The sequence below is a fragment of the Rattus norvegicus genome, chromosome 1 (genome assembly GCF_036323735.1).
Source record: "Rattus norvegicus strain BN/NHsdMcwi chromosome 1, GRCr8, whole genome shotgun sequence".
Classification (NCBI taxonomy): Eukaryota; Metazoa; Chordata; class Mammalia; order Rodentia; family Muridae; genus Rattus; species Rattus norvegicus.
In genome coordinates, this window is record NC_086019.1 from 31,084,373 (window position 1) to 31,110,694 (window position 26,322).

General features: G+C 51.3%; 1 protein-coding gene across 3 annotated transcripts; it reads right to left on the reverse strand.

Moving 5' to 3' along the window:
• Nucleotides 1-1,307: 1,307 nt before the first annotated feature.
• On the reverse strand, nt 1,308-25,331 carry Tppp (tubulin polymerization promoting protein). Of its 3 annotated transcripts, none has more exons than XM_006227794.4 (4): nt 25,002-25,270; nt 15,534-15,845; nt 6,232-6,385; nt 1,308-5,929 (listed from the first exon to the last, which is right to left on the reverse strand). In XM_006227794.4, exons 2-4 carry the CDS (start codon nt 15,839-15,841, stop codon nt 5,735-5,737), a joined length of 657 nt encoding a protein of 218 aa, XP_006227856.1. In that variant the 5' UTR covers nt 15,842-15,845; nt 25,002-25,270; the 3' UTR covers nt 1,308-5,734. The 3 variants fall into 3 exon arrangements, with proteins under 3 accessions (XP_006227856.1, XP_006227855.1, NP_001101931.1); XM_006227793.4 differs by having other exon boundaries at nt 24,679-25,270; NM_001108461.1 differs by having other exon boundaries at nt 5,452-5,929; nt 25,256-25,331.
• Between the last annotated feature and the right edge of the window lie 991 nt (nt 25,332-26,322).

Genomic DNA, 26,322 nt, shown 5'->3' on the forward strand with positions numbered 1-26,322 from the left:
ACCTTCGGGATTTGAAGTTGTATCGCTGTGTAGACTTGCTGACACATGTCTTTTAAATAAGAGCTCACTGTCTGGGTAAGGAGATAGCCTCTGGCCATTGCCCTGCCTCAGCTTCCTCATTGCCGGAGTGCTCAGCGAGCCAGTGAACAAGCGGGCCTGGCCTTCCCATCGCCAGTGAGTATCCGACAGGTGAACTCCGGAGCATGCTGGTGGCCATCCTGAACTTTTTCAGCTGTGTATCTGGGGAACCAGCTTCCTGTCTTCCCTTCCTTGTGGTGTCATCTACGGCGTTATTCATTTCCCCAGACCACTGTCATATCTTCCTGTCAGGTTTGTTTCTGTTCTGTCTGCGTCTCACTTTGTATATTTGTTCTAGTCTGTTTATTGTTTTGTTTTTCTGGCTCCAGTATTGTCGTTCCTTTGTTGGTTGTTTGTTCAGTTGGTGGTTGTTTTTCTGTTTTTCTCCTTTTGAGACAAGGTCCTTCTTGGCTGGCCTGGAGCTCACAGTGTAGATCAGGCTGGCCTCAAACTCACAGAGATCCTCTTGCCTCTGCCTCCTGAGTGCTGGGGTTAGAGATGTGTACCATGACTCCTGGCTGTTTTTAGACTGTCTCTTTTCAGCATCTCTACCCCTGTTAATCGGGAACCTGGTCGGCACTCGATTCCTCCAAAGTACGGAAGAGCCTCCACTTGCCTTTGGGTTTGTGTGATTGCTTCACGTCTCTTAATGAAATACTTTTAGTTTCACAAAATATGTGCGTAGCTCCTACTAATCTGAAACCACCTGCCTACTTATCCTCCTGTTTTACTTTTTGTTAAAGACATTTCAAGTATGATCATTTTTCTGCACTTTTTATGTCTACTGGTAGCAAATTATTACATTATCCAAACAGCCAAACAAAAACCAACTGTTTTTCCTCCTCATGAGAGGCACCCTCACTGGATGCTCTTTGCACTGCTGTCTGAAGTGGACCTTAATTCTAGTCCTCCTGATGATGCCCCTGCCTTTGGAGTGTTTGACTTTGCGATGTGGTTTATGAGTGATCACCTTCAGCCTGAACCTCACCCAAAGGGCTGCACCAAAGCCAGCTGTCACATTCAAGGCCACGTGGGTGGCCTGCACGCACTCCTGCCCAAGCTAAGCAGCAGACAGCCTCTTGAGTGGAACACACAGGAGTCTCTGCTGGTGAGCCTGACGCAGGGAAGACTTTAGACACCTCTGTGTTCGCACCCAAGTGTCAAGACCCTGCCGGCCAGACGGTGTGACGACTGGCATGGATAGCACAGGACTTTAAGGAAAATAGAAATCCATATTTTAAAACCTTTATTCATCACTTTACCAACTTGACACACAATGTTAATAACAGCAAACACAATGAACGAAATGTTGACAGACACAAGCTGTTCACAAAAGCAATATGAGCCAGGCCATATGTCCAACTAGGTGACTGGATGCCTTGCACTATAGGAGGGACAGCAGGGCCATCCTGACCTGACATTCTGAGCAAGCGTGGTTTAGATGTCAGCATAAGTGTCTTTGAGTCAGGACACCTGTGACATCAACATTACCCATCACACTGATAAAGTGATAAACTCCATACTCCCTAACATTAATAAAATAGTGTAAAAATATATATCACATATATATAAACTTAACTCCCTTTCTTGAAAAAAAAAACTTAGTACAAACTAGTAGTAATAGCATATTATTCCTTTCAAGTTTAAGTTGTACAGGCTTCCTTTGTTGTTTGGCTTGGTTTAGTTAAGAAGTCTAAAGGAAGAGATAATTTAATCATCCCAAGATGGCCACACCCCTAAACTGTAAAGTTCAAAATGGTCAGTAGTATGTTGGTGAGGAAGAGCTGTTTGGCTCAATGTTGGAAGGCTATTCTGTCTACTGATGTCTTCACAGTACAGCTAAATTGTTACTCTTGCCATTCTTAATTGGCAGGGCTTCCCCCATGTGCCCATGTTGTAGCCGGGTAGTAGACGAGTCTACAGGGGGTCGGGGGCTGCAGACAGGCAGGCAGTTTTCCCTGGAAAAGGACAGGTGGCAAATACCACGTGTCTGTGCCATGGCATCTGTCCCAATCCTCCCAGCCAGTTCTAATACCAAAGCAGCTACAGAACAGTATGTAAACACATGGGGACAGCTGTGTGCCAGTAAAACTATTCATTAAAGCAGGCAGCTGAGGCAGCCCAGGGCCTCTGGGAGGGGGAAGGTTGAGTCTTGGCTCAGGGCAGCCACCTGTCAACTCCCTGGGACAGACTAAGGGAGGTGGCAGATCTGTAGTGCAACCTATTTCAAAACTGTCTCCATCTCTTAATGTCCCTATGCCCCAAAGTAAGATAGGATACTGAAAGGTGTAAAAATACTCCAGTATAAATATAGATCTTTCCACAATATTTAAATACGGAATTTGAACTCTTGTTTTGGTAAAGTATTTCCACTAACTAGTTGCTCATAGCATTAAATAGAAATAAATAGGGGTTCTACTAGAGTCAATGTTTCAGACAGCCTCTAACCTACCTACCATCATTCCCTGACACTTAAGACACCATCTGAATGGCTCTTCCCTGAAATTTGTCCCTTTCTCCTGAATGTCACCTCCAACAGAATGTGTCCCTGTATATCACCCCCTACAGACCATGTCCATGGGTATCACCCCCAATAGAATATATCCAAGTATTACTCTGACAGAACATGCCGAGTGTCATGCACAACCAAACATGACTCTGTCACTCCATCCGTGTCCCTGAGTGTCGCCTCTGACCAAATCTGTCCTTACTTTTGTCTGTCATACCTCAAGAGAACCTGTCTCTGTCTCCTGAGTGTCTTCCCCTGATAGACTGAATCTTTCTTGTCTCCTGGATCAGCTCACAACAGAGTATGTCTCTGTCTCCTGAGTGCCCCCTATAGAGAAAAAAAAATATCGCCTCCTGGGTGTTATCCCCTGTGAGAACCTACCCCCATCTCTTGTGTGCCTGTCACCTATTAGCACATGGCCCTGGTCTTGGTTTGCATGCTGTGCAGTTTTTGTTTTTATTCACAGACACTGGATTCTACTTACCCATAATTAGTAGTAGCTAATTGGTATCGCATAAAACATGCAGCACAGACAAACACTCCAGCTGTGTGTTCAAATCGAACTGAGGAAAATGCACATCCATTCTGTGCAGCAAAGTTGGACTCAATCAGTTTCTATGCTGAGAGGGAACACAGGTGCCACAACAAATTCCAAAGACAGTTTAAGCTGACAATATGGAGACAATAAGTCCTTGTGATCTAATTGTTACTACCCTTTCCTTGCTAGATGACAGATGTCATCTAGAGGGAGGGCTTCTATTCAAAGTTAAACAACACTGACTGGAGAAAGGTGCTGTGTGAGGAAACTGGAGGTAAGGGGAGACACGACGAAGACCACTTGTCTCACATAGCTCTGGGTGCTGCTGAGGAACTACATGGGTGGGCCTAGGACTATTCCCAAGGGTGCTCAGGTTCTGTTCTAGGACAGTGAGGACCAGTAGGGCAGAGTGACCCAATTTCCATTTACAAAGCCCAAGGTATGTTAGAGCTATTAGAAATGCTTTCTCAAGTGCTTTCTTGCTGAGGATCCTACCTTTGGGGACTCTGATGGCAGTTCTGGTCCTCTACTGCCCAGGACCTATATGGACGTGCCACTCTGAGCTTTTCTGTCCAGTCCTGAGCACATGGGCGAAGTGACTAGTTTCTAATGAAGCGTCCCCATGGCGCTGGGCGGTCCTGTGAAGGTGGACGCTTACGTTGTTTCCTAGGTGTTGCTAGGCTGCTAAGCCTGGACTTGGCTTGGCTCTTCATCTGGACATCACTCTGGCATCTTGGCCCTTTGAACAGGACACTGTGTCCAGGGTTTTCAGACTACTATGGGGTCAGGGAAACATCTGACCCACTACATGTTTGGGGACCGTCTGATGCCACACTAGCCTGACCCTCTGCCCTGGCCTACATGCAGTCACCTCCTGAGGGATTTGCATGTGCTCCATTTTACTTGGCTATGGTGGTGCCAGCTAGACTGTTCGTAGAAAACAGCATCCTCACACCAAGAGACTGCCAGCCACATGGGGACTAGGGGTTCTGGGCGTGGGTGTGAGAAGTGCAAGGGTCCTTTTCTTTCCCCAGACCAGTGAGGTAAGATTCCAGAGAGGAGGCTCCACCACTTGCCAGGTACTGCAAACTCACAAAACCTTGGGAGGAAGTTACCATCCTCAGCTTCCAGCGGTGGGTATGTTGATGGGGCTTGCTAACTGAACTTTTCAGAGGGCCTGCTGTCTGGGAGGTCTGGTGTCGAGGATCATGCATTTCTCTCTAGGTTAGTAAGTAGTCCTTCCTGGTGTTGCAGTGAAGCCCCAGAGAGCCCCAGAGAGCTGGGTAATGTGACTGACTGTCTGCCGTGGCAGTAGGGAAGACGGCCTTGTTGTCTAGCTGTGCTGTCCAAGCCGCGTAAGACACACTCCCACCCCCAACAGCCATCTGCTCCGGGAAGCAGATCCCGAGGCCACTGTGCTCTTTCTAGGAACAAGGCTACACAGTTCACCAAGTTGCATGCAAGGCTAGGGCTGTGTTAATGCAAAGGAACAAGTGCTGCTCTTTTGAGAATAGTACAGGTCTGTGGGCCTGGCTAAGCGGCACCCTCATTCGTGGAAGAGCTCAGTCCTGACTTCTCTCTTGCGGCAGGAAAAGAAGCCTTAGCTGATGCTGAAAATCTTTCTTGGGTCTGGTTCTGGTGTCCAGTGCCCTGCACTTGCACTTGTGATCAAAGTTAGGAAATCTGAACCCAGAGAAGATTCCACTGAGCTGAAGACACATGGTTTTGAGCAAAACACAGCATAACTCGCGCTGGCAAGAGCTTCTGTCCCATTGGTGGGATAACTGTCAGGCCTGGTCTGGATGAAGTGATTCAGCCTCATGTGTGTCCCAACCTGGTGATGGGGCATGGCAGCTTGATGTCCCGGATCCCCCTGGATCACTCTTGAGACCAAGCACATAGCCTTGTCATTTCTTAGAACAACACTGAAGAAACTTCCAGCTTCATATTACTCCTCTGGTCACCGGGGAGCTTCCATTTTTCTCTTGGCCACTCTCAGCACAGACTTGGTTGGTGAAGCTGTGTGTGTGTGTGTGTGTGTGTGTGTGTGTGTGTGTGTGTGTGTGTGCTCGCGCGTGTGCACATGCATGTGTACTGATGTGAATTGTTCACACACACATTGGCACACCACCGAGTAGCCTCAGTTGTGTGCTGTGGTCATAAAGGATGAAGCGGCCTGTTTAGGATTACTCTATCCGGTTGGTTAGTTCCTTAGCTCCTGCCGCCCTACAAGTGCCTAGATAAAGCCAGCGTGAGTTCTCACATCTGCTCACCCTTACTTCTGCCAGTACCCAGAACACCCCTTTTACGTGCAGCTCGAGTGGCCAGTGTGGTATGATCCTGGGAGACAGTTTGGAAAGAGCAGTCCACTTCCCAGCTGTGGACAGGGCAGGTATGTTAGGACAGGACAATGAATCACGGCCCAAACCTGGGGTCTGAGGGAGAAGTGTCGAAGCACCCAGCAGGAGGAGGCCTGGGCATCGCCCCCACCATCGCCTAGTGGAGGTGCATTCTGAGTTCTGCCCAGTTAACATAGGAATGTAATGAAGTGCAATGGGTGTAAGTCCTGTGCCTGCCACCTGTAGTGTCCGGAGCTCCAGCCCGTAAGGCTACTTGCCCCCCTGCACCTTCTGGTCATAGGTGCCCGCATGCTTGTAACCAGGCACGTAGCCTGACTCATCCACCAGGTCCACGCGGCCAGCTTTGCCCTTGCCCTTTCCTGATTGGTCGAAGCGCTCTTTGTGGGAGCCTGTGAACTTGCTGGTATCCGTGAGCCGTGACACTGTGGGTGAGGACACAGCTTTCTGAAAGAGAAAGGGAAGAGGGTTATCATAAGATATTAAATGATAGAACTGGGTAAGGACTGCCACCGTTTATGGCAGCATTTAGGTAGGAGGTGGCAGGGGCTGCAGGGTAACCCAGGCAAGGAATATGTGTCTGCTAGGCCACAGACAAGGGGTTACCTCTCCTGACTCTGGGTTAGTCCCACACTTACAGGACTAACAAGTGTAAGATTTTTCTAAATCTACCCAGTGTGACCTTCAGATACTATTGGGCCACGGCCTCCCCAGGGGCAGATACAGTCAAGTCCCACCCGTGCCCTCACCGTGACGCCAGAGATGACTGGTGCTCGGCCCTCGATGAGTCGGTGCACCTCACGCACGGCTTCCTCGCTGCTCTTATCCTTGAACCGCTTCTTGGCCAGTTCCTCCAGTGCCTCCTGGAACTGCTCAAAGGTGATGGTCCTGCAGGACTTCCCTCTGCGGATGACAGGCCACGTAAGTCCTCCCTCAGGGAGAGGTCCTCTGGACCAACCCTACAGGTATCCCTTCCCGCACTCTGCAGTGACCCCTGCTGGTCACAGCCAAAAGTCACCAACCAGCATGTCAGGACATTGCTGCTGTACTCTCTCCTGGGCGGGAGAGCAGAGAGAAAAACAGGAAAGATCCCATGAAACTCTTCCAGGGTTACCCTAGTCTTATCAAGGAGCAGGACGGTCGGAAAGGGTCTAAGGCCGTGGTTATCAAAGCGGGCAAGGTTCAGGACACCAGCCTGATGAGAATCCTAATCGTGAGCAGCCTAGTCAGCAGGGTGGCCTTGAGGCTGAAGCTCCTATTCCCCGTGTGTACGTGGCCACCAGTGAGCATCCTAGACAATCTGTCATTTCACAAAATCCTCCTGCCAAAATTTGTTGTCATTTTAAGACATTTTCAACTTGGCATTTACCACCACCACCCCCCAACTAAGCCAAATTACTGCAGTTTCCAATGTGTTGACATAATGTAGAAGAGACAACCCTGCACGTCCCGCATGGTGCTGGGGAGTTTTAGTGAAATGGCCAGAGGTAAGCTGCCTCCTGTGGCCAGCAAGCCACAGACCCCAGCTGCAGAGTGCTAAGAGTTCAGGGCGTTAAAGCAGCTGGCTGACCAAATCCCAGGAAGGCTCTGAAGCCACTCCATCAGCATAGGATCCAGAGAAACCAAGGTGAGTAAGAAAACAAAAACAAGGCAGCGGTAGGGCACGAGTTCCGCAGGCAAAGGCAGGTAGAGCTCTGTGAGTTCGAGGCCAACCTGGCCAATAGATGAAGTTCCAGGACAGCCAGGGCCCCAAAACCCTGTCTCAAAATGAAACAACAACAACAACAACAAGCCAAGAAACCATAAACAGAGTTGGAGGTCCAAGACACCATGCAAAGTCTCCTGAAGGAGACAGGGTGAGAGAGACTAGCAAGGTGTGAGCATACAGTTTGACAGATCTGGAGTCCAGAAACACCCACTCGTGGCCTAACTGAACAAGGTCAAGGAGAAAGGACCATTTCAGAAAGCAGCTGGAACATCTGCTCCCTGTGCAAGACTAAGCCAGCTGAGATCCACAGCTCCCTCAGTTTACTCAGAGCATGACCCCAGAAACGACTTTCTCCCACATATCTGGGAGATAACCTAGGCGATCTTAGGTGGGCAAGGTTTTCTTAGAAATGATGCCAAGTGATCACATTCAATAACCGAGAAGTGGGCAGACTAGACTTCAGAATATTAAAAGCCAGGCTCTTTCAAATGGCATGAAAGACAAAGGCATCCCACAGAGCTGCAGAAAATACAAACCCGAGAAGGGGCTTGAATCTAAAATACGAAAGCAAACAACTTAACAGTAAGAAAAGAAATTTTCAAATGGGCCAAGTGTTTGGCCAGACACCTCACCGAGGAAAACCCGCTGAGGGGAGCAACGCACACAGGAAGTCACCCATGGGAAAGCAAAGGAGATGAGGAAGCTGCCTGCTGCGTGCTGAGGAGGATGTGGTCAGTCTCCCTGGGGGTCAGGCTGCTTACAGAGAAGACTTAAGCTCGTGTTAAACCCATTTATGAATAATGGACAGATTTTATTCAGTCGTTCAACCTTGGAAAACCACCCAAATCTTCTTTACCGTGGCCAGATAAGCATTCCATGGGCAGCCTTGAGAGGACACAGCAGTGGCAACAAAGTGGCCCTTAGTGGCTGTGCTAAGGAACCAGACATGAACATACTACCGTTCCCACACACCTCAGATCTTACTGGTTCCCGGAGGAGTCTCGCACTTCACACATGTCCTGAATACAGAGGACAAACGACCAAGGAGAGCTGAGCCAAACGGTCTTTGAGAAATGCACAGCCCCCCCCCCTTACTTCTCAGGGGATTGGGGAAGCCACTGAATCAAGGATACAACATAGGAGCTAGAGGCACACAGTGTGTGGTCCTAGAACCTTGCAGAATAGTCTCTAATATGGGCGAGGAGCCTCAGTAGATGCCTTGTGTCCTAGCGAGTGGGTTCTAGTCCTTCAGTGCTCTTAGCCCCAGCACTCAACAGCTACCCTTGAAATACTGGGCAATCTAGGGCAGTGGAGAGGCTTGGCTTCACAGTTCAGTGGTGCCTGGAGCTGACAGCTTTTCCCTTTCTCCTCGGACCTTGTGTGTGGGGGTGTTGATCTAAGGCCCCTCAGGGCCGCTCTGTTTGTCGTGAGAAGTCAATGGCACTCTTGTCTCTTACTCCCAACCCTTCCTGGGCTGACATGAGGATGCCAGGCCTAATGGCCAGCCTGGCAACCCGCTGCTGGGGCACACGGCCATTTCTGGGCCGCCTCGGCACCAGGCACCACCAGTATGAGTCACCGGGGGATGGGGTAACTGGAGGGGCTCTCCCCTCACAGGCCACATTCAGATAAAGTTGAACGCCTGCTCCACTGGTACAAGAATCCCTTCCTGGCCTATATCCCTACAAGTCTAACTGTTCTGCTGGGGAGAGGGAGCCCTGTGTTGGTGCCCGAGGTCACAGAGAGCTCTCCTCAGGAGACCCAGGCACATCTTGAAGCAGAATTCCCAACTAGCTCCAAGAAGACAATGCTCACTTCTTCCTCAGAGATGTAAAAACCTCTGCAAGGTTCTCTGACAGAGCCTATATCTAGAGCTCTCAGGGATCTTCCTAGGGCTTTCGCTTCCCTGCCTTTGGTTCCCAAGCTGTCTGAAGCTGGCCTACACGTGAGTGCCTGCTCACATGTCCTCCTGGAGCCTGAGATTGCGTCTCAGTCTCTTGGGAACCCTGGGACCTGGCTAAAGGGGTCAGGACCCAGACTCAGCAGCAGAGCCCTCTGACAACTACTCCTCTATGACCAATACCACAAACACTACCACTCCTCACCTCAGCTTTGTGCTTTCACAGAGCCCCTAATTCAGCCTATTCAGAATTTTGTGAAAGGATCCCTGTCAAGGCCTGCAGAATAAAAAAACTTTTAAGTGGTGAAGGAGAAGGGCACATAGGACAAGACAGGGCTGCCTGCGCTTCTTCCTGGGATTTACAGAAGCTGTTGCTTCTGAAGTAACCACCAGAGAGCAACCTTGTCAGCCAGATACTAATGCAGGCAGATAGGGTGCTTTTGAGGAGTGGAGAGCTATACCCTCCCTATACATGTGGTGGTCAGAGAGCAGCTGAAGGACCTGGAAGGGACCTCTAGTCCAGGTTCCTGCCCTACAGAGCTGCTACTTCATAGGAAACCCTTCTGGAGTCTTTCTGTAGACACAGTAAGGGAGCTGACCTGAACCTGCTGGACCACAAAGCAACCTCAGCTGCCATGGGCCTCAAGTTGTTTGTTGCGACCAGTGTCTGACTCTTTAGATGTGTTCAAGGGAGGTGTAGAAGTCTGGTCATTTTCTTCAGACACCAGTCTCTTGTACCTTCCTCAGGACTCTCCCGTGCCCACTGACTTCTCAGGCCCCAGGCCTGTGCATGAGACAATGCTGCTGCTGCTGCTGCATGAGACAATGCTGCTGCTGCTGCTGCTGCTGCCGCCACAAGTCTAGGCCTGTCAGTTCTCTGTACCCTCAGCAGGTCACTGGACTTAAATTCCTTGGGAGCAGGTGATGTGCTCTCTGTCTAGAGGGGCCTGGATGGCCCTACTATGGCCACATTCCACATTATGTCTGTTTACTGGCAGTCACCAGCCTAGAGGTGGCATCTGTGGCTTGCAGCATTGCTACATCTCTCTGTTGAGAACAAATCCTTAAAGCCCCGTTCTACTTGTCATTTCGTGTTTTCCAAGGGGCCTGGGGCTATGGGATAAACATTTACCAGGTGACCCAAAGTGGGCGCATCTGCCCCTCCCTACCTCCTCATGGCTCTGGCCTGGATTAAGTAGGGGTACACCATGAGGACAGATGTGCCTCCAGCTGTTCAGACAAGTTATGGGTCTTGGGGAAAGGCAAGCTGGAAGAGCTGCGGAACAGAATACATTTATCACCCCATACATACAAAGAACATACAAAGCCTTCTCCAGAAAAGCCATAGAAGCCACTAGCTCAATGACTATCCGGCAAAAAAGCTCCCCATGTCCTGTCTTTCCCCCAACAGAGGTCAAAACCCTAAGTTTCCCAGAGGCGACTAAGTAGTCACTGTGCACTACCACATATAGCCACTAGAGGGCCATGCAGAAGTAGGAATAGCAGCAAAGCTTCAGTTGCTGGGAACAAGAGGGAGAGGCAAGCTGGATCTTGCTCCGTTCCAGGCCTGCAGGGTCAGGCCTCTCTTCTCTGGAGCATGCGACTGTTAGCCTTAGCCTAGACTCAGGAAGCAGAGCCCAAAGGAGCAGCTCCAGTGACATATGTGCCATAGGTGAGTGGAACTGAGTGGGCCCCACAGCCAGGAACAGAGGCTGCCTCCGAGGGTCCTCGCACGTCTAAGGTCCTTTGCGTCTGGATTCTCTGAGATGCTTGGATGGGCAGTATACATAGAAAACCATCCTTTCCATGCAAAACCCTGGCCAGGACTCCATACCCGAGGCCTGTCCCTGAGAGTAATGGGCTGCATTAGCCTAGGTGACTTTATGCTGAACCTCCTGGGCAGCCTACAGATATCAGAAAAGTCCCATCAGGCTGTAGCATGTAAGGAACACCACGCCGCTCCTAGACTGAGCAGTGGCTGACAAATCCCCAGTCTAGACAGATCTAGACCCTGCTTTCTTACATGTAGGGACTGGCCTGGCTTCCTTCTGACCTGTATCCAGAAATAATGGACACCCAGCCCTGACACCCCAGCCAAGTCACTTTCTGACTTTGCACAGTGTTGGCAGGAATCTGTGCGTTTACTCTGGAGGGTACCCAGCACCCAGTCCAGGCCCAGGGAGGCCAAAGGTCTCTGGGCCTCCTTACCTGGCAGTGTGGTGGTTAAAATAAGGAGGTAGTAGGTAATCCCAGCCCAGCCCTGAGGCCTCTGTGCCTCTTCTTCCACAGGCAGTCACATACACACAGTCAGGCACAGACACTCCTGCACACAGTCCCAGATGGAGACAATGCCTAAGGCCCCCGGGTGTTTCTCAGGCTGTGCCACACTGGCCTGGCTTCAATGTCAGGTCTCCATTATCTGTGTGGAGACTGGCCATGCTGAGGCTTTTGCAGGATGGGGAGTCGAGGTTAACAGTAAAACTTGGTATAGAGCTTCAAGAAATTTGTTTAAAATTTAACACATAGTAACATCAAAACAAACAAGCGCTGTCATGGTGACAGCGACCTAAACAAAGGCTGCAGATACCCCAGCTGGCGCCACGCCCGCAGAGCCATGGCAACCTGCCCCAAAACAGAAATAGCTGAACTTTTTTTTCCCTCTCAAGTCCTGTCAGAGTCAGCAACTTCCTGGAGGTACCAAAGCAATTTCCTCCCGGGCCCCAAACTCCTATAGGAGGCGATCCCTGCCCTCAAGGGACCACAAACACCCAGACCTCAGAATACAAATAGCACCACCACAGACGACAGAGTCTCCCTGGAAATCTCACCCCAGAGTTCCTCAGCCATTTCTGCTGATCCTTTCAGCATTCCCTCAGCACCCTGATACTCAGAATACAGTCTGTCTACACTAGAGGACAATAGGACTCAGAATCTTCTGTTCACGAAGGCCTCTGAGGATCTCCCTCCAGAACAGAGGTGTTCCAGGTGGGACATAGTTCACAATGGAATCCAGGAGTGAGAGTTCAAAGACAGTAAGAGATGAGGGGATGACAGCCTCCAGGGTCTCAAGGGTCCAGGTATGGAGGCAAAAAGAACATCAAAGTTTCTGGGTCCCTGTTTAGTACAGAATCCTCACCTAGGTGTCCCCAGCCACCCCCGCTCTAGTGTGTACCCACCATGTCATCAAGCCCAGCACTGTCTGCCTGCCTAGACTGTCATAGCCTTGAGCCTTCTCTGGGCTTGAGCAGCATGTATTTGCTCTCCAGAACCTTGACTTGCAAGGCAGGGACAGTCCAAGGTCCCCAGACAGCCCAGAGTCTACACTGAGGAATGGCCATGTCCTGGAGTCATCTGAAGTCCTGCAGTCTGGGAACAAGCATCACCTCCATGTGGCTCATTCATGTGGGTCTAGTGCCTCCCATAGCAGGGAGGACATGTGAAGCCCTCGTCATCCAAAGACCCGTGACTACATAAGGCCACCCACCAGGAGGCTGTAAAAACACAAGTTCTACATGGGGGTGCAGGGCATATACACAGGCACACAGAGCTGGAAGGTAGCCTCCTTCAAAAGAAGCTGGAGAAGCTGACTGACCTCTGGAAAGGTCACTTCTTCCTACCTTCCAACCATCCCTTGTAAAAGCTTCCCCATAGACACAAGTCTCTGGGTCTCCTTATTCTTTGGTTGGATCTTGTCTATCTTGAACACTGGGATTACTAAGGACACAGTATCATGAGGGACATGTCTGAGGAGGAGAGTATGATGAGCTCATTAGCCTTGCTGAAGAGACACTCTGTATGATCCCAGTGTGGGAGCAGCTTCCAGGGTTTCTGGAAAGTTCAGGGTTAGCTCTATAAGGGGCACCTGCTGGTGGGGAAGGAACATGGGGCCCGGTCCAAGTTCGTTTGCCAGTTTAGACACTGGCGGTGAACTCCATAAAACCATCAGCTTTAACTGTACGGACATGGTAGACACAGCTAATACATACATGGTAGGCATGGCTAATGTACACATGGTAGGCACAGCTTTAATTGTATATACATGATAGACATGGCTCTAACTGTATATATATAATAGACAGGGCTAACCTGGCTTTTCTAGGTCTCAGTGTTGCAGGTCATGTCCACTGGCCTAACAGCAGTTCTTGGCACCAGGATGAGGGTCATATCCGTGTGTCAGAGGGCCTAGTGCCAATTATTTTGCAGCCTGGGTCAGTGTACCTCACTCACCACTGGCCAACCTACCAGAGCAGGTTTGTTTACTAGGACCTACCTGTCCATCCCTGCCTGGAACTGTCCAGTGAAACGCACGAGGCCAGTTTCTATGAGGACGCTGCACCTTTCCCAGCCGGTGATAGCCAGGACAGGCCACGTGACCAGCACAGTGAGCTCTACCAATCCTGGAAAAGACACCCCCCACCACACACACACAAGACAAGGGCCATGGCGGTGTCAGTTGCCTAATTCAGAGACAGTCACAAAATGTGTAGGGAAGGTCTCAGGAACTATAAGGATCAAGATTCCCATGTCATGTAGGAAGGAGCAGCAGCAGTACAGAGGCTCTGTGGACTAATCTTGCTGCACGCATGTCCCTGGGTCCCTATGACCTGCTCTGTACTTTGTAGACTCCTCATGGCTGCCAATCTCCCATCACTGTGCTGTTCTGTTCAAGGGGGAGAATTACTATCTCCTGACCCTTTGTCTTGGGTCCTTCCTGTAAAAGTGATAGAATGAATAGAATACAGTGCTCAGTAGACCCGCCTCTGTGGGGGTTGCCTGGGTCACTGGCACTCAACAGCATTACACACAGATGAAGCTGTGGAGAAAGCAGTGCTGACGGAGGCCTAGGGACCACAGTCTGGAAGTGCACAGGCGCCCTGGACCTTCCAGATAGGCGTGGGGGGGACTGGTGCCAATATGATCATCATAGAACCAGGCCAGAGTAGCGGCGAGGGCTTTCACAGTGGGCATCAGGCTAAAAGAGACCACGCGAATCTGAGCCACCGGCCATAACTTCCTCTATTATCCTCACCCACGATAATTGCACTTCGGCCCGGGGGAGATCAGATGCATCTCAGGAACAGAACCTGAGCTGGAAGGGAGAAAGGGCTGGGGCTAACGACGGCCACACAACATCTGCTTTCATAGGTTGAGGCTACATGGAGAGCCTCTTCTCCAGCTTCTCGTTGGGGTTGAAGACCACAAGGAGACAGAACAAGCAGAACAGACTAGCTCGGACTCCCTTTTGGAATCCCCTGGGATCAGCAGAGCCTGGAGAGGGTCAGGATGCAGGATCCCTTCGGGACATGTTTCTCGGCCTTTTCCAGTACAAACATTCAAACTAAGACCTGCTTCTGTGTGCTCTGTACAACAGGAAGTTCCCTTGGCAGCACAGGGTTGAGATATTCAAGCCCAGTACACAGTGGAGTTGACACCAGCACTGGGAAGCCAGGGGACAGCCAGGCGCTGGCTCAGTCATCTCTACTGAGCCCCCTTCCTAGGTGCCAGGACCTTGCAAATTCAGGCTCAGCTTCTTTCGTTTCCCTCAACGGGGATCTAGAAGCTGCCGCTAGCTTCAGCTCAAACAGACGCCACTATCACCCTGAGTCTGGTCATCTGGGTTATGCCACCTCTCCCCATCGGTTCCCATGTTAAATCCCTCCACCTTCCCAGGAATGTCTATGTTCCTGGCATGTGACATCCGTCTGGCGGTGGCTCAAAGACTCCCCCACGCACCCGTGCGTGACCTGGGGGCAGGGAAGCCTTACTAGACCTGAAGAGCACCAACAATTCCACAAGCAAAGTGGCGATTGGTGACCACAGTCGTGAAGACATCCCCCACCCAACTCTGGAGAAGGAAGCGACGCTCAGCTGGTACCACCTACAGAGAAAAACCACAGGACCTGAGAGCACGCAGACGTAAGGCAGGACAGGAGAGGAACGGCCATTCCCTGATTCTTATCAGTTTGGCTGCATGTGTGATCATTTATCAAATACAAAATTAATGGAGGTGGATAATGGGCTGATGGTGGGTGTCATGAGCCACTGTCATATCCTGGAGAAAAGCTACATCGTCCTGAGCCTCACACTGACCTCATAGACTCAGCGCACGGCAGATGGGTCTCTGTTTACCTAAGCCGATCCTGATCGTGTGTAACGATGGCTCACTAACCTTGGTATTGGTTAGAGTTAAGTTTTCTCAAGGCCAGAAGTCCCCGCCCTGGTCACATCCAAGGCCAAATGGACCAAGGCAAGGTCCACAGCTCAGGACATGGCCAAGAAGTTCCTAGGCACCTGTGACCAGTGTACTGCCCAGACTGTTCAGACACCAGAGGCTCTGTGCCCACTCGTTAGCTTCAAGCTTTCAGCATCTGCGAGCAAGATTCTTCACTGACCATCATGGCCACTGCCATGAGCTGCGCTGCCTAAGCCCGCACGACACTTACTTGATCTTGCTGAAGACGATGTCCACGTCGGTGACGGTCACGTTCTTCCCGTCGATCACGTGGCAGTCCTTGCACAGTTTTGACCAGTTCTTGCCGTGCATCTCCTTTCCTGTGGCCCTGGTGTCCCCGTGTACTGCAAACCGCCGGAAGGCCTCCTCCAGGGCACTGAGCTCAGGGGCTGCAGCTGCACCCTCATTGGCCCCCTCTGACTCCAGCGACAACCTCTTAGCAGCCTTGGCTGGGTCTCCTGGGGACTTGGGTGGTGTCTTGTTGGCAGCTTTGGTGGGCTTGGCCTTGCTGTCAGCCATGTTGCTAGGGAAGAAGGAGAAGAAAGGGGTCATTCTGCTTCTCATAGCCATTCTGTGTCCTTGGTTCTTGCTTCAGTGGTACCAGGCAACAAGATACGGTGAGAGCTGAAGACGAGCACCCTTCCTAGGGTCTGGGACCCCTGGGAGCTGAATGCCCAGCATGACTGTGTTGGTCCAGCTGCTGGACCTGGCATTGACCCCGCCAGCCTGACACCCGCAGAATCTAGAAAAAGGAAACAGGGTCTGACTCAGCAGCAGTGGGCTTTACCTTAACCCCAGCAGGCACATTTCTACGGCCTCCTCCCTGGGCCTTACCTGCCGTGGGTGAATGCCCAGAGGGATGCCCAGAGCTTATAAAATGATGCCATCCCGAAGATCCAGGCCAGTCATGCTCACACCTGAGCCTTCTGAGCAAAGGCTGAGCCATGCCAGGAGTGATGAGTGACCCTGGAGACACAATAAGGCCCTGCCCTGGGATCCTAGAATGTGCAGTTGGCCACTCCGAGGAAGGGAAAGCTGAAAGTGTAGCCACATTCTCTGGAGTTTTGTGGGCCATTGATTCCTAAAACAGGTAGACATCCAGGAAGGCTAAGAAGACAGAGGAGGTGGCTTACTTCCCAGCACAACTCGGGAGCACAGGGATATGTAGATGATCGCACCACAGACACTGATGTTCCAGCACAGGTAGGCACATGCCATTTCCAGCCCCCAGGAAGCAGGAATGAGGAGCTCCCAGTTAGCTTTTCTCTGGGAACTGAATGCTCCTGGTATAGGCACACACCACTGGCCCACAAAGCTGAAGTGTGCAGGCCCTGTCCAGACTGGAGATCTCAATGACAATGTGACCAAGTCATGCCGTGAAGTGTGGCCCCTGCTGAACTCACGAAGGGGTGAGTTCCCTAAACAGCCAGAATAACACAAGTGACAGTCAGCCACAAAGGTCAGGTCCCCTTCTTGCCCATCTCCCTTGAAAAATGGTGATAAAAGCACAACAGAAGAATTCAGCAGACGGAGACAGCAAGGTTAAGTGGGAAGCTCTAGGTGAATGTGAAGCCCAGGACTTCCTACATCGCCACAAGACTGACTCATGGTGAATCAAGTCCATGCACTCGATCAGTTATCTGAGCTCCTGCACTGGGCCTTCACAGGACACTGAAACATGAGAGGGGCTCTGCCTTCTGAGGACTGCAGGACAGTAAGGCAGGTCAGAGCCTAGCCAGCAGCAAATTTAAACCAAGCAAGGAATTGTGAGCAAACCAGCAGCAGAAGAATGGCACGTCAGGACAGTGAGGGCGTACCTCACGCTGGTGTGGCCACTCCACATCAGACAGGTGCAGACTGCGTCCTGTCCAGGTTTCTGTGGTCCCTCGAGATAGTGAACAGGTACCAAGGTGGGGATAGGCCTCGTGAGAAGGAGCTCTCACTTCCAGCTCCTCCACTGTTCACATGCTGTAGGAGAAAGACTCCTGGGTTGGACTCCCTTCCACATCCGGGAGATCAGGGATTGCAGAGGCAGCTCAGAGAGCTTCCTGGTGACTTGGACACTCTAAGAAGATGAGTGAACACTTCAGGAGGAGTGAACCTCTGCACTGAGGAGTCAGGGCAGAGTGCGGGCTGAAAGGTATCTGCCCAAAGGAATCAATAGGAGGCTCAAGTAACAACCGAGTTCTGGAAAGCAGAACCCATCTGAGCTCAACCCTGGAATATGTCATCCAGGAGCTTTTTTGGGCTCTGTGGCAGGGCAGCTGACGACTGTGACTTCGCTAAGTGGCTGACAGCATGGCCACACTGTCTTAAAGTCCTAGTGCCGAGATTTTTTTCAGCAAGATCAGCTCAGTATGCAACCTAGACGGCAACCACTGAAGGGCACCAACAACACAGTGTCACAAAGGATAGGCTGCAACAGGGGGGATGAGACCCTTCCCTCAGACGCACCGTGGGGACTGGAGTCAGACCTCCAGACACTGAGTCCACCTTTGCTTTGTCTTATCCTGAACATGCGTTACCTTCATATCATATCGTAAGTCATCTTGGATATAGAAGTCACTGTGGGTTAGGTCCTAACTGTGGCTCCACAAAGAGCATCACTTGCTCTGTGAAAGGAAGCAAAAGGGCGCCGTGCAATCAGAGCACACGCAGGAGCAGGCTGTGAGGACACAGCTCCTATCCACAGGTTCTCTTCTCTAGCATGAAGTGATCCGTTAGCTCCCAACGGCAGCCATGAGAACGAATTGAATCTGAAGAGAACTGAGGCCGCACACAAGGTATCCAGGAACATGGAGGCCCAATTCTCTCCTTCACTCCTCAGTATTGTGTGATGACCCACTGCAGCCCTTTCCCAACCCTGTGTAAAGGCCCTGGGCTCCTGTTTTCCCTGCCCCACAGCATCTGAGGCAAACCTAAAGCTTAAGGAGATCTCTGAGTGTCCCACCATGTCACTATAATTTCCATCATGGAAGGTAGCCCATTTAGAAGAGGTTCCAGGAAGGCACCTGATCTACCAAGTTCAGTGATAAAGGACAGCCTCTCGGGTGTGTTCTGCACTTCCAAAGTGTGACTCCCACACCTCAGGCAAGTGTCCTAGATATGCCTTGTGCCCCCTTCCTGATAACCTTTAATTCATTGTCTCTCAGCCAGCCGGAAGGGATGTACCCCAATTTCATCCTACAGAGTCTGCCTATGAGCAAGTGCCCCTCCCTGAACCGTCCTCCTTCAGCAGCACTGAGAGCATAGAGAGCGGGTGTGTGTGGTGGAGGAGGGGAGTGGCGCCAGCTGGTGACCCAGCAATGACTGCTTATGTTCCCTGAGGGGTCAGGAGGACAGGAGATGGTAACTTATCCGCAACAGCACTGACTGTAGGGACAGACTATGTTACCAGATTTGCATCTTCAGACCAGGCCTGAGGAGGGCAGGGGAGGCCAGCTGAAGGTAGAATTACAGATCTTGCAGTGGGAGGGGATGTGGACAGATGCCAGGGGCAAGGCTTTCTGCAAATCCTGAGGACCCCTTTCGTCCAGACGAGATTCCTTGCATCCCACACACCCCGACCTTTCCTTGCCAACTCCAAAGGATTGGCTGTTCCCAACAAAGCCTATAGGAAATCAACTGGGCCCCATTTTTTTTTCAGAATAAAAAAATACTAAAGCAAATAAAAATATTTTTTTCTTAAAGAAAAATCTTACAGTAGGTAGGAAAAAATAGTTCAGTCGGTTCTGAGATGAGTTTGATTCCTAGAACCCATGATAAAAACAACAACAATGACAACAACAACAAAAGGTATGTCCATGTGTGCTTTTAACCTTATACACTGGGGAGATTGGTAACAGCCTGCCAGCCTAGCCTAATTAGTGAGTTCTGAGAAATAACACACACATGCGCACACACACGCACGCACATGGTATACTTGAACACATAACAACCTATACACATGTAGCGATACAAACAAAGAAATAAAGAATACAAACGCCAGAGGTGACAAGCCAAGCATCAATTGCTACACACCTCAGGGCACAGCCCCGTTATGGACTGGAAATGAGGGAATCAATGGATTGTCTGTAAGCAGGGCAAGGAATCTATTACTACAACCAGAACAGGGTGTCCCTGAACAGAAAAGGCATTTATGAATGCAATGGGTGTTCATGAATAAAGTAGGGGTTATAACTAGGGCAGGTACCCATGAGTGAGACAGATATCAGTGTGTGGGGCAAGTGTCTGGGAACAGGAAGGAATACAGAAAAGAAGGAGATAACACTTCTGCCTCTCTGGGGAATCTCTACAGCAGAGCACAGGCCAGGGATAGCTCTTTCTCTAGAACATTCCATGACCTCCATTTCATCCTCATTACCAGGAGCTGATTGGACTTGAAAGAAGCAACCTCCAGATAAATCCAGGGAAATGAGACTTCCATCCACTTGCAAGACACATACCACTCAATCCCTGACCACCAGCTAGGCTGCCCTCAGTTCCACAGGCCTCATCAGCAAAGATGAGGTCAGGGGCAGCCAATTAGAAAGACCATGACCTGACATCCAAGAGAAAGAAGTCTGTCCAAGACGGAAAGAAAAATGGGCACTACTCGCCTCTTCTTCCTCACTACATCCCACCAACGTTTTAGTCCTATGGGATCCCAGATCAGACCAAGGCTAGTCTGACTGTGTGGGATCTAGACACATCCAGCTAGCCCTAGAGAGGGCTCGTCTGAGGATGGGACACAGGCAGCCTCTCCTACACAAGTCTGTACGTTACGGTGTACTTACACACAGCACAGCCTTTGATGATGGTTTTGTTAATAACACAGTCACACACTCTGCTCCTCGACTCTGCTCCGCTCACCCCATGTCACTTCTTATCTCAATGGGAGCTGTCATCCCAGGCAGGGTGAACTCCCACAAAGTGAGCATTTTCTGAATGTGTACATCCTGCAGGCACACAGAGGCAGTACCAGAAGCCCAAATCTATGAGGAAACCCAGCCAGGCCTCTTGTCACCCAGCCCCATGTACACAGTGCACGCAGAAACAGCTCAGAGGATGACTAGGGTTGCTGAGGATGGAACACAGTCCCCAGTCACAAAGATTGGAGTCCCAAGGCCCGGCCGCTGCCTACAGACTGACGTGAGGACCAAACCCTGTGCTCCTCAGCGTTTCTAGGTTAAACACAACACAATTCTCCTGGGTGTGGCAGGGGAAGGGTAGCCCAGTGTCCATGTCAACTCACTTCCTATATCCTAGGTCTGGGCTGCAGTGTAGGCAAAGCAGGGCTACATGTTTCAGAAAAACCCACACTTCACATTAGGAGAAGAGAATCCTGGGCCAGGAGACTGGGTTAGAGTTAGGCTTCTATACACCTAGGTTCTTTTTTATTTCCCACATCCAGGGCCACAGAAATGAGCCCAGAACTCCCCAAAGCCACACTGGCTGCTCTACCCAGTTGCCCATACCTTCCTGGAACTCACATTTCGGGCCTTACCCACAATGTTGCCCTGATTGCCTGCCCACAGTAGGAAATTCGAGAATAAAGCCGCTTCCGGGAATGACCATTTGAGGTTCTGGCTTACAGTTCTAGAATAAGGGAATGAGGATAGCCACCATTCTTGGTTGTGGGAGTCACAGAAATGCCTTCTAAAAATAATGAATGAGACAAACCCCATGAGATATTCCAGAGTGTTCGGTAACTCTCTAAGGTTGTTCCTACTGTCCAGCCAGAAAGCAGGTTTCTCCAGAGCCCTGGATGGCTGCAGAAATGTGAGTGGAGAGTAAGAGAGCAGTAGCCCCCACATACCCAGTGTTTAGCCCCAGGCTCTAGACAGTTCTCTAAGGCCAGTAGTGAGTACTGAAATCAAATCCCATCACATTGATCAAACACTATTTCTAGTTCACCCTCCAAAATATTTGCCAATACAGCATCCTGTATGGGTCTGAATGGATACAATCAAGATCAAGAGGGATGCTTACTGTGGGATCTAGTTACCACAGAGGTACTGAAGACCACTCTTGAGTATCTATGTCACAGTGGCATGCCAGGGTTTGCCACCATGCTCCAACTAGAAGCTCCATGTGTCGGCTCCATGTGTCAGGTCCAAGGGACGCAGATGAACTTGTAGGTCACTGGTTCCTAACACAACATCAACATGGCTTCATGATCACCAAAATGTACATGGGCATCCCCAAGTTGCATGCCACACATCTCAGCATTGTTCTTGGACAGTGACAGGGGGCTATGAAGATGAGCCAGTGGGTGCAGCTAACCTGGAGCCAGGCAGCTACCTAACAGGGCTGAGCAGGAGCCCCTCAAAACATCTATCTGCACCTTCATGCCAGGATCTCTGCCTGGAACCAGGTTTGGAAACAGTATCTTGACAGGAAGTCAACCTAGATTATCCACAGCTGGGAGGTCAATTGTGTGCCAGTGCCCCTGTAGGACAGACACCACCAGATAGCACTGTCTGCATGTATCCCTCCAAAACACGAGACCTTGAGGGAAGTGACTAAATCAATTTCCTGGGCTCTCCTGAGTCAAGTAAGGCTTCCCAGGAGTGTTGTAAAGAATTGGTTGAGGCCTTTCCTCTGGAGTTTGCTCCAAGAAGGAACTACCTTGGAAGCAGCCACAAGGGGACAAAGCCATGGGAGGGGGCCAGAGAGCTAGATGGGGCTACACCCAAAGGCCCTGCGAAGTCAGCCCAAGTAGACCGAGTTCTGCACCGATCTACCTACGGCACTATCTTCTGTGACACCCACGTATCTCGCCATCGGTTGTTACGTGCTGGGACGGAAAACAATGGAAGTGCACAGAGAAGGTGAGCAAGGGTGTAGCAAAGGCACATGGCACACTTACAGGGGAACGAGAAGGCTGAGCTCCTCGGTGTTCTTACGCCCATCTACCACTGACCAGAGCCAAACACCCTTGAGCAGGGGAGGTTTGCCACAGGATACACTCTCTCAAAAGGACTTCTGCTTATCTAAAAGTGACGAGAGACTAAAATGTCAAAGCTGGAAGAAGAAAAGATTCCTGTTGTATACAACAAGCATAGCTTGTCCGATATATACAAAAAGCCTCTGTAGTCAATAAGGAGGGAAAGGGGGAGATTACTCATCAGAACAAAAGACTACTACGTCCAGGGGAGAGCCCGAGAACACAAGCAATGAATGCTAGGCTTCGTGAGCATAACCAGCAGAGCACAGACACAACCCCAAACCAGACACAAGACACACCTGGCCAGGTGGGGACACTTACGTCCATCCCAGGCAATTGTTGGTGGGATGCAGAACACAGAGCACAAAAGTAGGGAAGGTAACTGGTGGAATGCTCTAGAAAGCAGCACCCCTGGTTCATTAGATCTGGAGGTGCACAAAACTCAAAGCCCAGCTACTGCTGTTCATCAGGGGCCTTGCAGTTCCCAGGAGAGCCCTAGGGCGGTATTCTCCATCTCCCAAGAGAGAGGCAAGCTAGCCGACTGCAGAACGGAAAGTGAGAAAACTAGAGCCTGCTTAGACCAAGACGGCTCAGAGAAGATAGTCTAATAGAATAGTAGCTGTGTGACTTCATCTGTGGACAGCACAAGCTAAGCCAGTCTTCCAGGATAATGTCCACAAGGTGAAATCATCAAGACCCTTCCACTCCCACACTTTCCACCACAGGACAAAGGGCAGTGGGAATGGTTGCCAGGAGGAAACTGAAGTTACAATACTGAAGCAGGGTCCCTGTGGGAGGGAACTTGAGGGGCCAGCCATCTGGCAGAGATCACTCCAGCCTGGCAGGTGGGAAAGGAGACCGAGGTTCAACTCATAGATCACTCTCCTCATGCTTGCCTGAGAGACCAAAGAAATCCTTACATGTGGGCATTCAGACATCAAACCACGGCTTACAGCTGAGTTACATCATTGGACACTTAGAGAGACCATGGACCCAAAGAGGTCTCATTCTTCATCAGGAAGTGGCATTCTGTCCATGGAGTTTTCCCTGATAACAGTAAACCATTTGTGGGGCACACAAGTACACAGAAACCACACCCTCTGAGACCCCAGCAGGACCACTCTATGCCGTTCCTGCTTGGGACGAAGACACTAGGGGGAGGCTTCCAAGGGCCACAGAGGTAGGATAGGGCACAGATCTGAGGGTACTATGAGTGTATGCTGTGGGTCTTCGGTGGAACTGCCCTAGGTGGGGAGTGCCCAGGGTAATGCCATTGCTGAAGGATGCCACGAGGAGACTCCTTCGAGTCATGGGCGGGGCTGTCATGGGTAGGGCTACTTTGATTGGGAGGTGGTGTAGATAGGGAGATGCTGTGGGCATCAATAGAGGATGCGAAGGTTGCAACACTGTGACCCCTCTCTATGAGGAAACTGGTCTTCCCAGGTTGAATCAGCACAAGGAGACTCCATGAGGGTGTTGGGGACTGGCAGCCATATCCGAACCCTGTCTGTGGCTGAGCAGCTCCAACTCTTCCTTTCAGTAGGAAGTGGGAAGCTCCATTTTCCTGCATGGGTTCTCTGGGCACATCCTTACTGTGAGAGGGAGAAGGGATGGACAAGACTGCAAGGTTCCCTTTCCTGGCAAAACTGAACTCACACCTCCTACAGGCTCCTCCTTCAGTCGTGCACTATAAATAGGACAGCAGGCCCTGCTGAGGAAGCGAGGTCTCATCCTCCGTGGAACTCACAAAGCTGTCTTCAGGTCCCTGTTCTACAGACTTCTCCCAAGTCTTCACCCCTCATGGGTAGTTTCAATGTTCTTAAACGGGATTTTCTAGTGCTTATAAAAAATTCCCCAAATCTTAGATGATAGTTAAAATAGCCTTATATACCACAACTTCCAAGAATGGAGAAGGTGGACCCAAGGAGCCCCAAGAGGAAAACGTGCTGCTAGGCAAGTCGCCCTCACTGCCCCATCAGATTCTCAGTCCTGTCAATTCAAATATGCCCCTTGAATAGGGCACCTTTTCTAATGGTGGGTCCCTGTGGTAATCACGAGTTTTTCTGAATAGAGGAGTCCTTTAGAGAAGCTAAGCACAGATTGTGCCCCTCCCCCTCGCCAGTCCTCCAGGGTCACGTGACGGGAGAGGGGCCGGCACGCGAGCAGAAACAGCAGCCCGCTGCCAGAGAACCCAGCTAAAGGCTAGGAAAGCAGGGTTTCGCGCCCCCCACCCCCACCCAACCCTCCATATTGCTCCAGTCCTGGAGAGCTCGCGCCACCTATGCAGGCCACTTACGCGGCCAAGAGAGGCCAGATACGCCAAGTGGGCGCTGGGCCGAACGCCACCATTGGCCCCAGGACAGGCACAGGATCGACGGATCACCAGGACACAGAGCCTATCCAACGCTGCGCCACTTGTCTTCCTCACCTTGTTCAAGGCCTCGTTTACATAACCGAAACCGCCCAGCAAGGGTCAAATCCTCCCTCTTCTACGTGCAAATACGAGCATTCAACACGAGACCCTGACAGAACCCTCGCCATCTCGAATGAGAGATGCAGGCTTGAAAGGAGAGTGGTGGAGCGAACAGGCACTGTCACCTGCAGGACGCAACGCGCACTCAAGATTCCAGACCCAAGAACGCCCCAGCAGCTCCAGCGTCAATATGCGCGGCTCCGGGCGGTGGCTTCTTTTTACCCTGTTTCCCACCAGGTTCCTCGGGCAGCGACCTGGGGCCCGGCGAGGCCTGGTACCTGGGTCGGTGGGAGCCGTGGGGTGCTTTCGGTCCGCCGTATTAAGTTCCGACGCAATGCGCCTGGCTCAGTGTACACGCATAGCCTTTTTGACACCCCTGCCGAGGTCTCTGAGGAAGCAATGCTTCAGCAGCCGGAGCTGATCTAGCCACTGCAGAGAGTGGCAGGTGGCCAGCCTCACAGACCGGAGGCGTCCCGAGCCTTGGCCCCAGAGCCGCGCCTCGGACCACGGACAGCGCCCGGCGCTAGCTTACCTCCAAAACGCGTCCACTGCTGCGCCTCCGCGACTAGACGCGAGCCCGGGGGCGCTGAGCTCCCTGAGCAGTCCGCCCGGACCCCGCCCTCCAGCACCGCCCACATGCCCCTCCTCCTCCCGCTGCGCCTAGGCGCGCACTAAGGCCCCTCCCAGCCGGAGCGCGGCACACGGACACCCGAGACAGCCACTGCCTTACAAGGCTGCCACAGGCACAGCCGGCCTATGGACGCAGCTCGACCCAGGGTGCGGTCGCTGTGGAGCGTGGGAACCGGGCGGAGGTTGGGGAAGAGCGTGTGGGGCACACCTGGCCCTGGGGCCCGGGGCGTGTGGCCAGTCCTAAGTGGGGAAGCTGAGGCTGGTGGCGCAGTCGCAGCCTACACTGCGTGCAACCCGCAACCGTTGCTGATCCCTACGTGCCTAGAGAGCTTGATGCGCGGGGTGAGATCGCTGGCCACTCAGGTTATCTGCACGAAAAGGATTCTCAGAGTCTCTGCTGATTTTCCTTCATTCTAGGAATGTTTGCCACAGAATCTCTGACTCTGGTAAGGTCAGGGTCCCACTGGTGGCTCTGAAAAGGATTATGGGATTGGTAAGGAGGCAATGGGGCTGAATGGTGCAATAGATTCCTCAGTCCTCCAGGTTCTCTCTCAGACTCCAACCAAGTCAACCCCTGTGTGTGTGTGTGGGGGGGGGGGGGGAATTTGCTGAGTGTCTAACAAATTAACTCATGGCTTGAGGGAACCTTGTTCTGAAACTTAAGATATGAGGCCCACCTGGGCACTTCAAATTACCCCTCCCCATGGTAGTCTCTGACCCACAGATCCCTCAGACTCTGCTTTCTTCAGCTTCTCAAAAATGACTTAAAAGTCACTTCTAATTCTTGCTCTCCCGAGAATTCCCATTCACTATGGAAGCCATGTGAGTTCAGGACTGTGGGACTACAAGGAATAGAGAGCCAGACGCAGGCCCTCTCCGTTTTTATCAGATCCTGGCTTGGCCACTTGCCTTATGTCCCACAAAGCCCCAAGTCCTGCCATCCCCTGAAAATCAACAATGTAAATGAAG

Coding starts and splice junctions, on each gene's coding strand:
- Tppp (XM_006227794.4), bottom strand. CDS start 15,841: ATGGCTGACAGCAAGGCCAAGCCCACCAAAGCTGCCAACAAGACACCA. Junction 6,386..15,533: donor ATCGTCTTCAGCAAGATCAA/GTAAGTGTCGTG, acceptor TGTCATCCGCAG/AGGGAAGTCCTGCAGGACCA. Junction 5,930..6,231: donor CAGTCATCTCTGGCGTCACG/GTGAGGGCACGG, acceptor TTTCTCTTTCAG/AAAGCTGTGTCCTCACCCAC.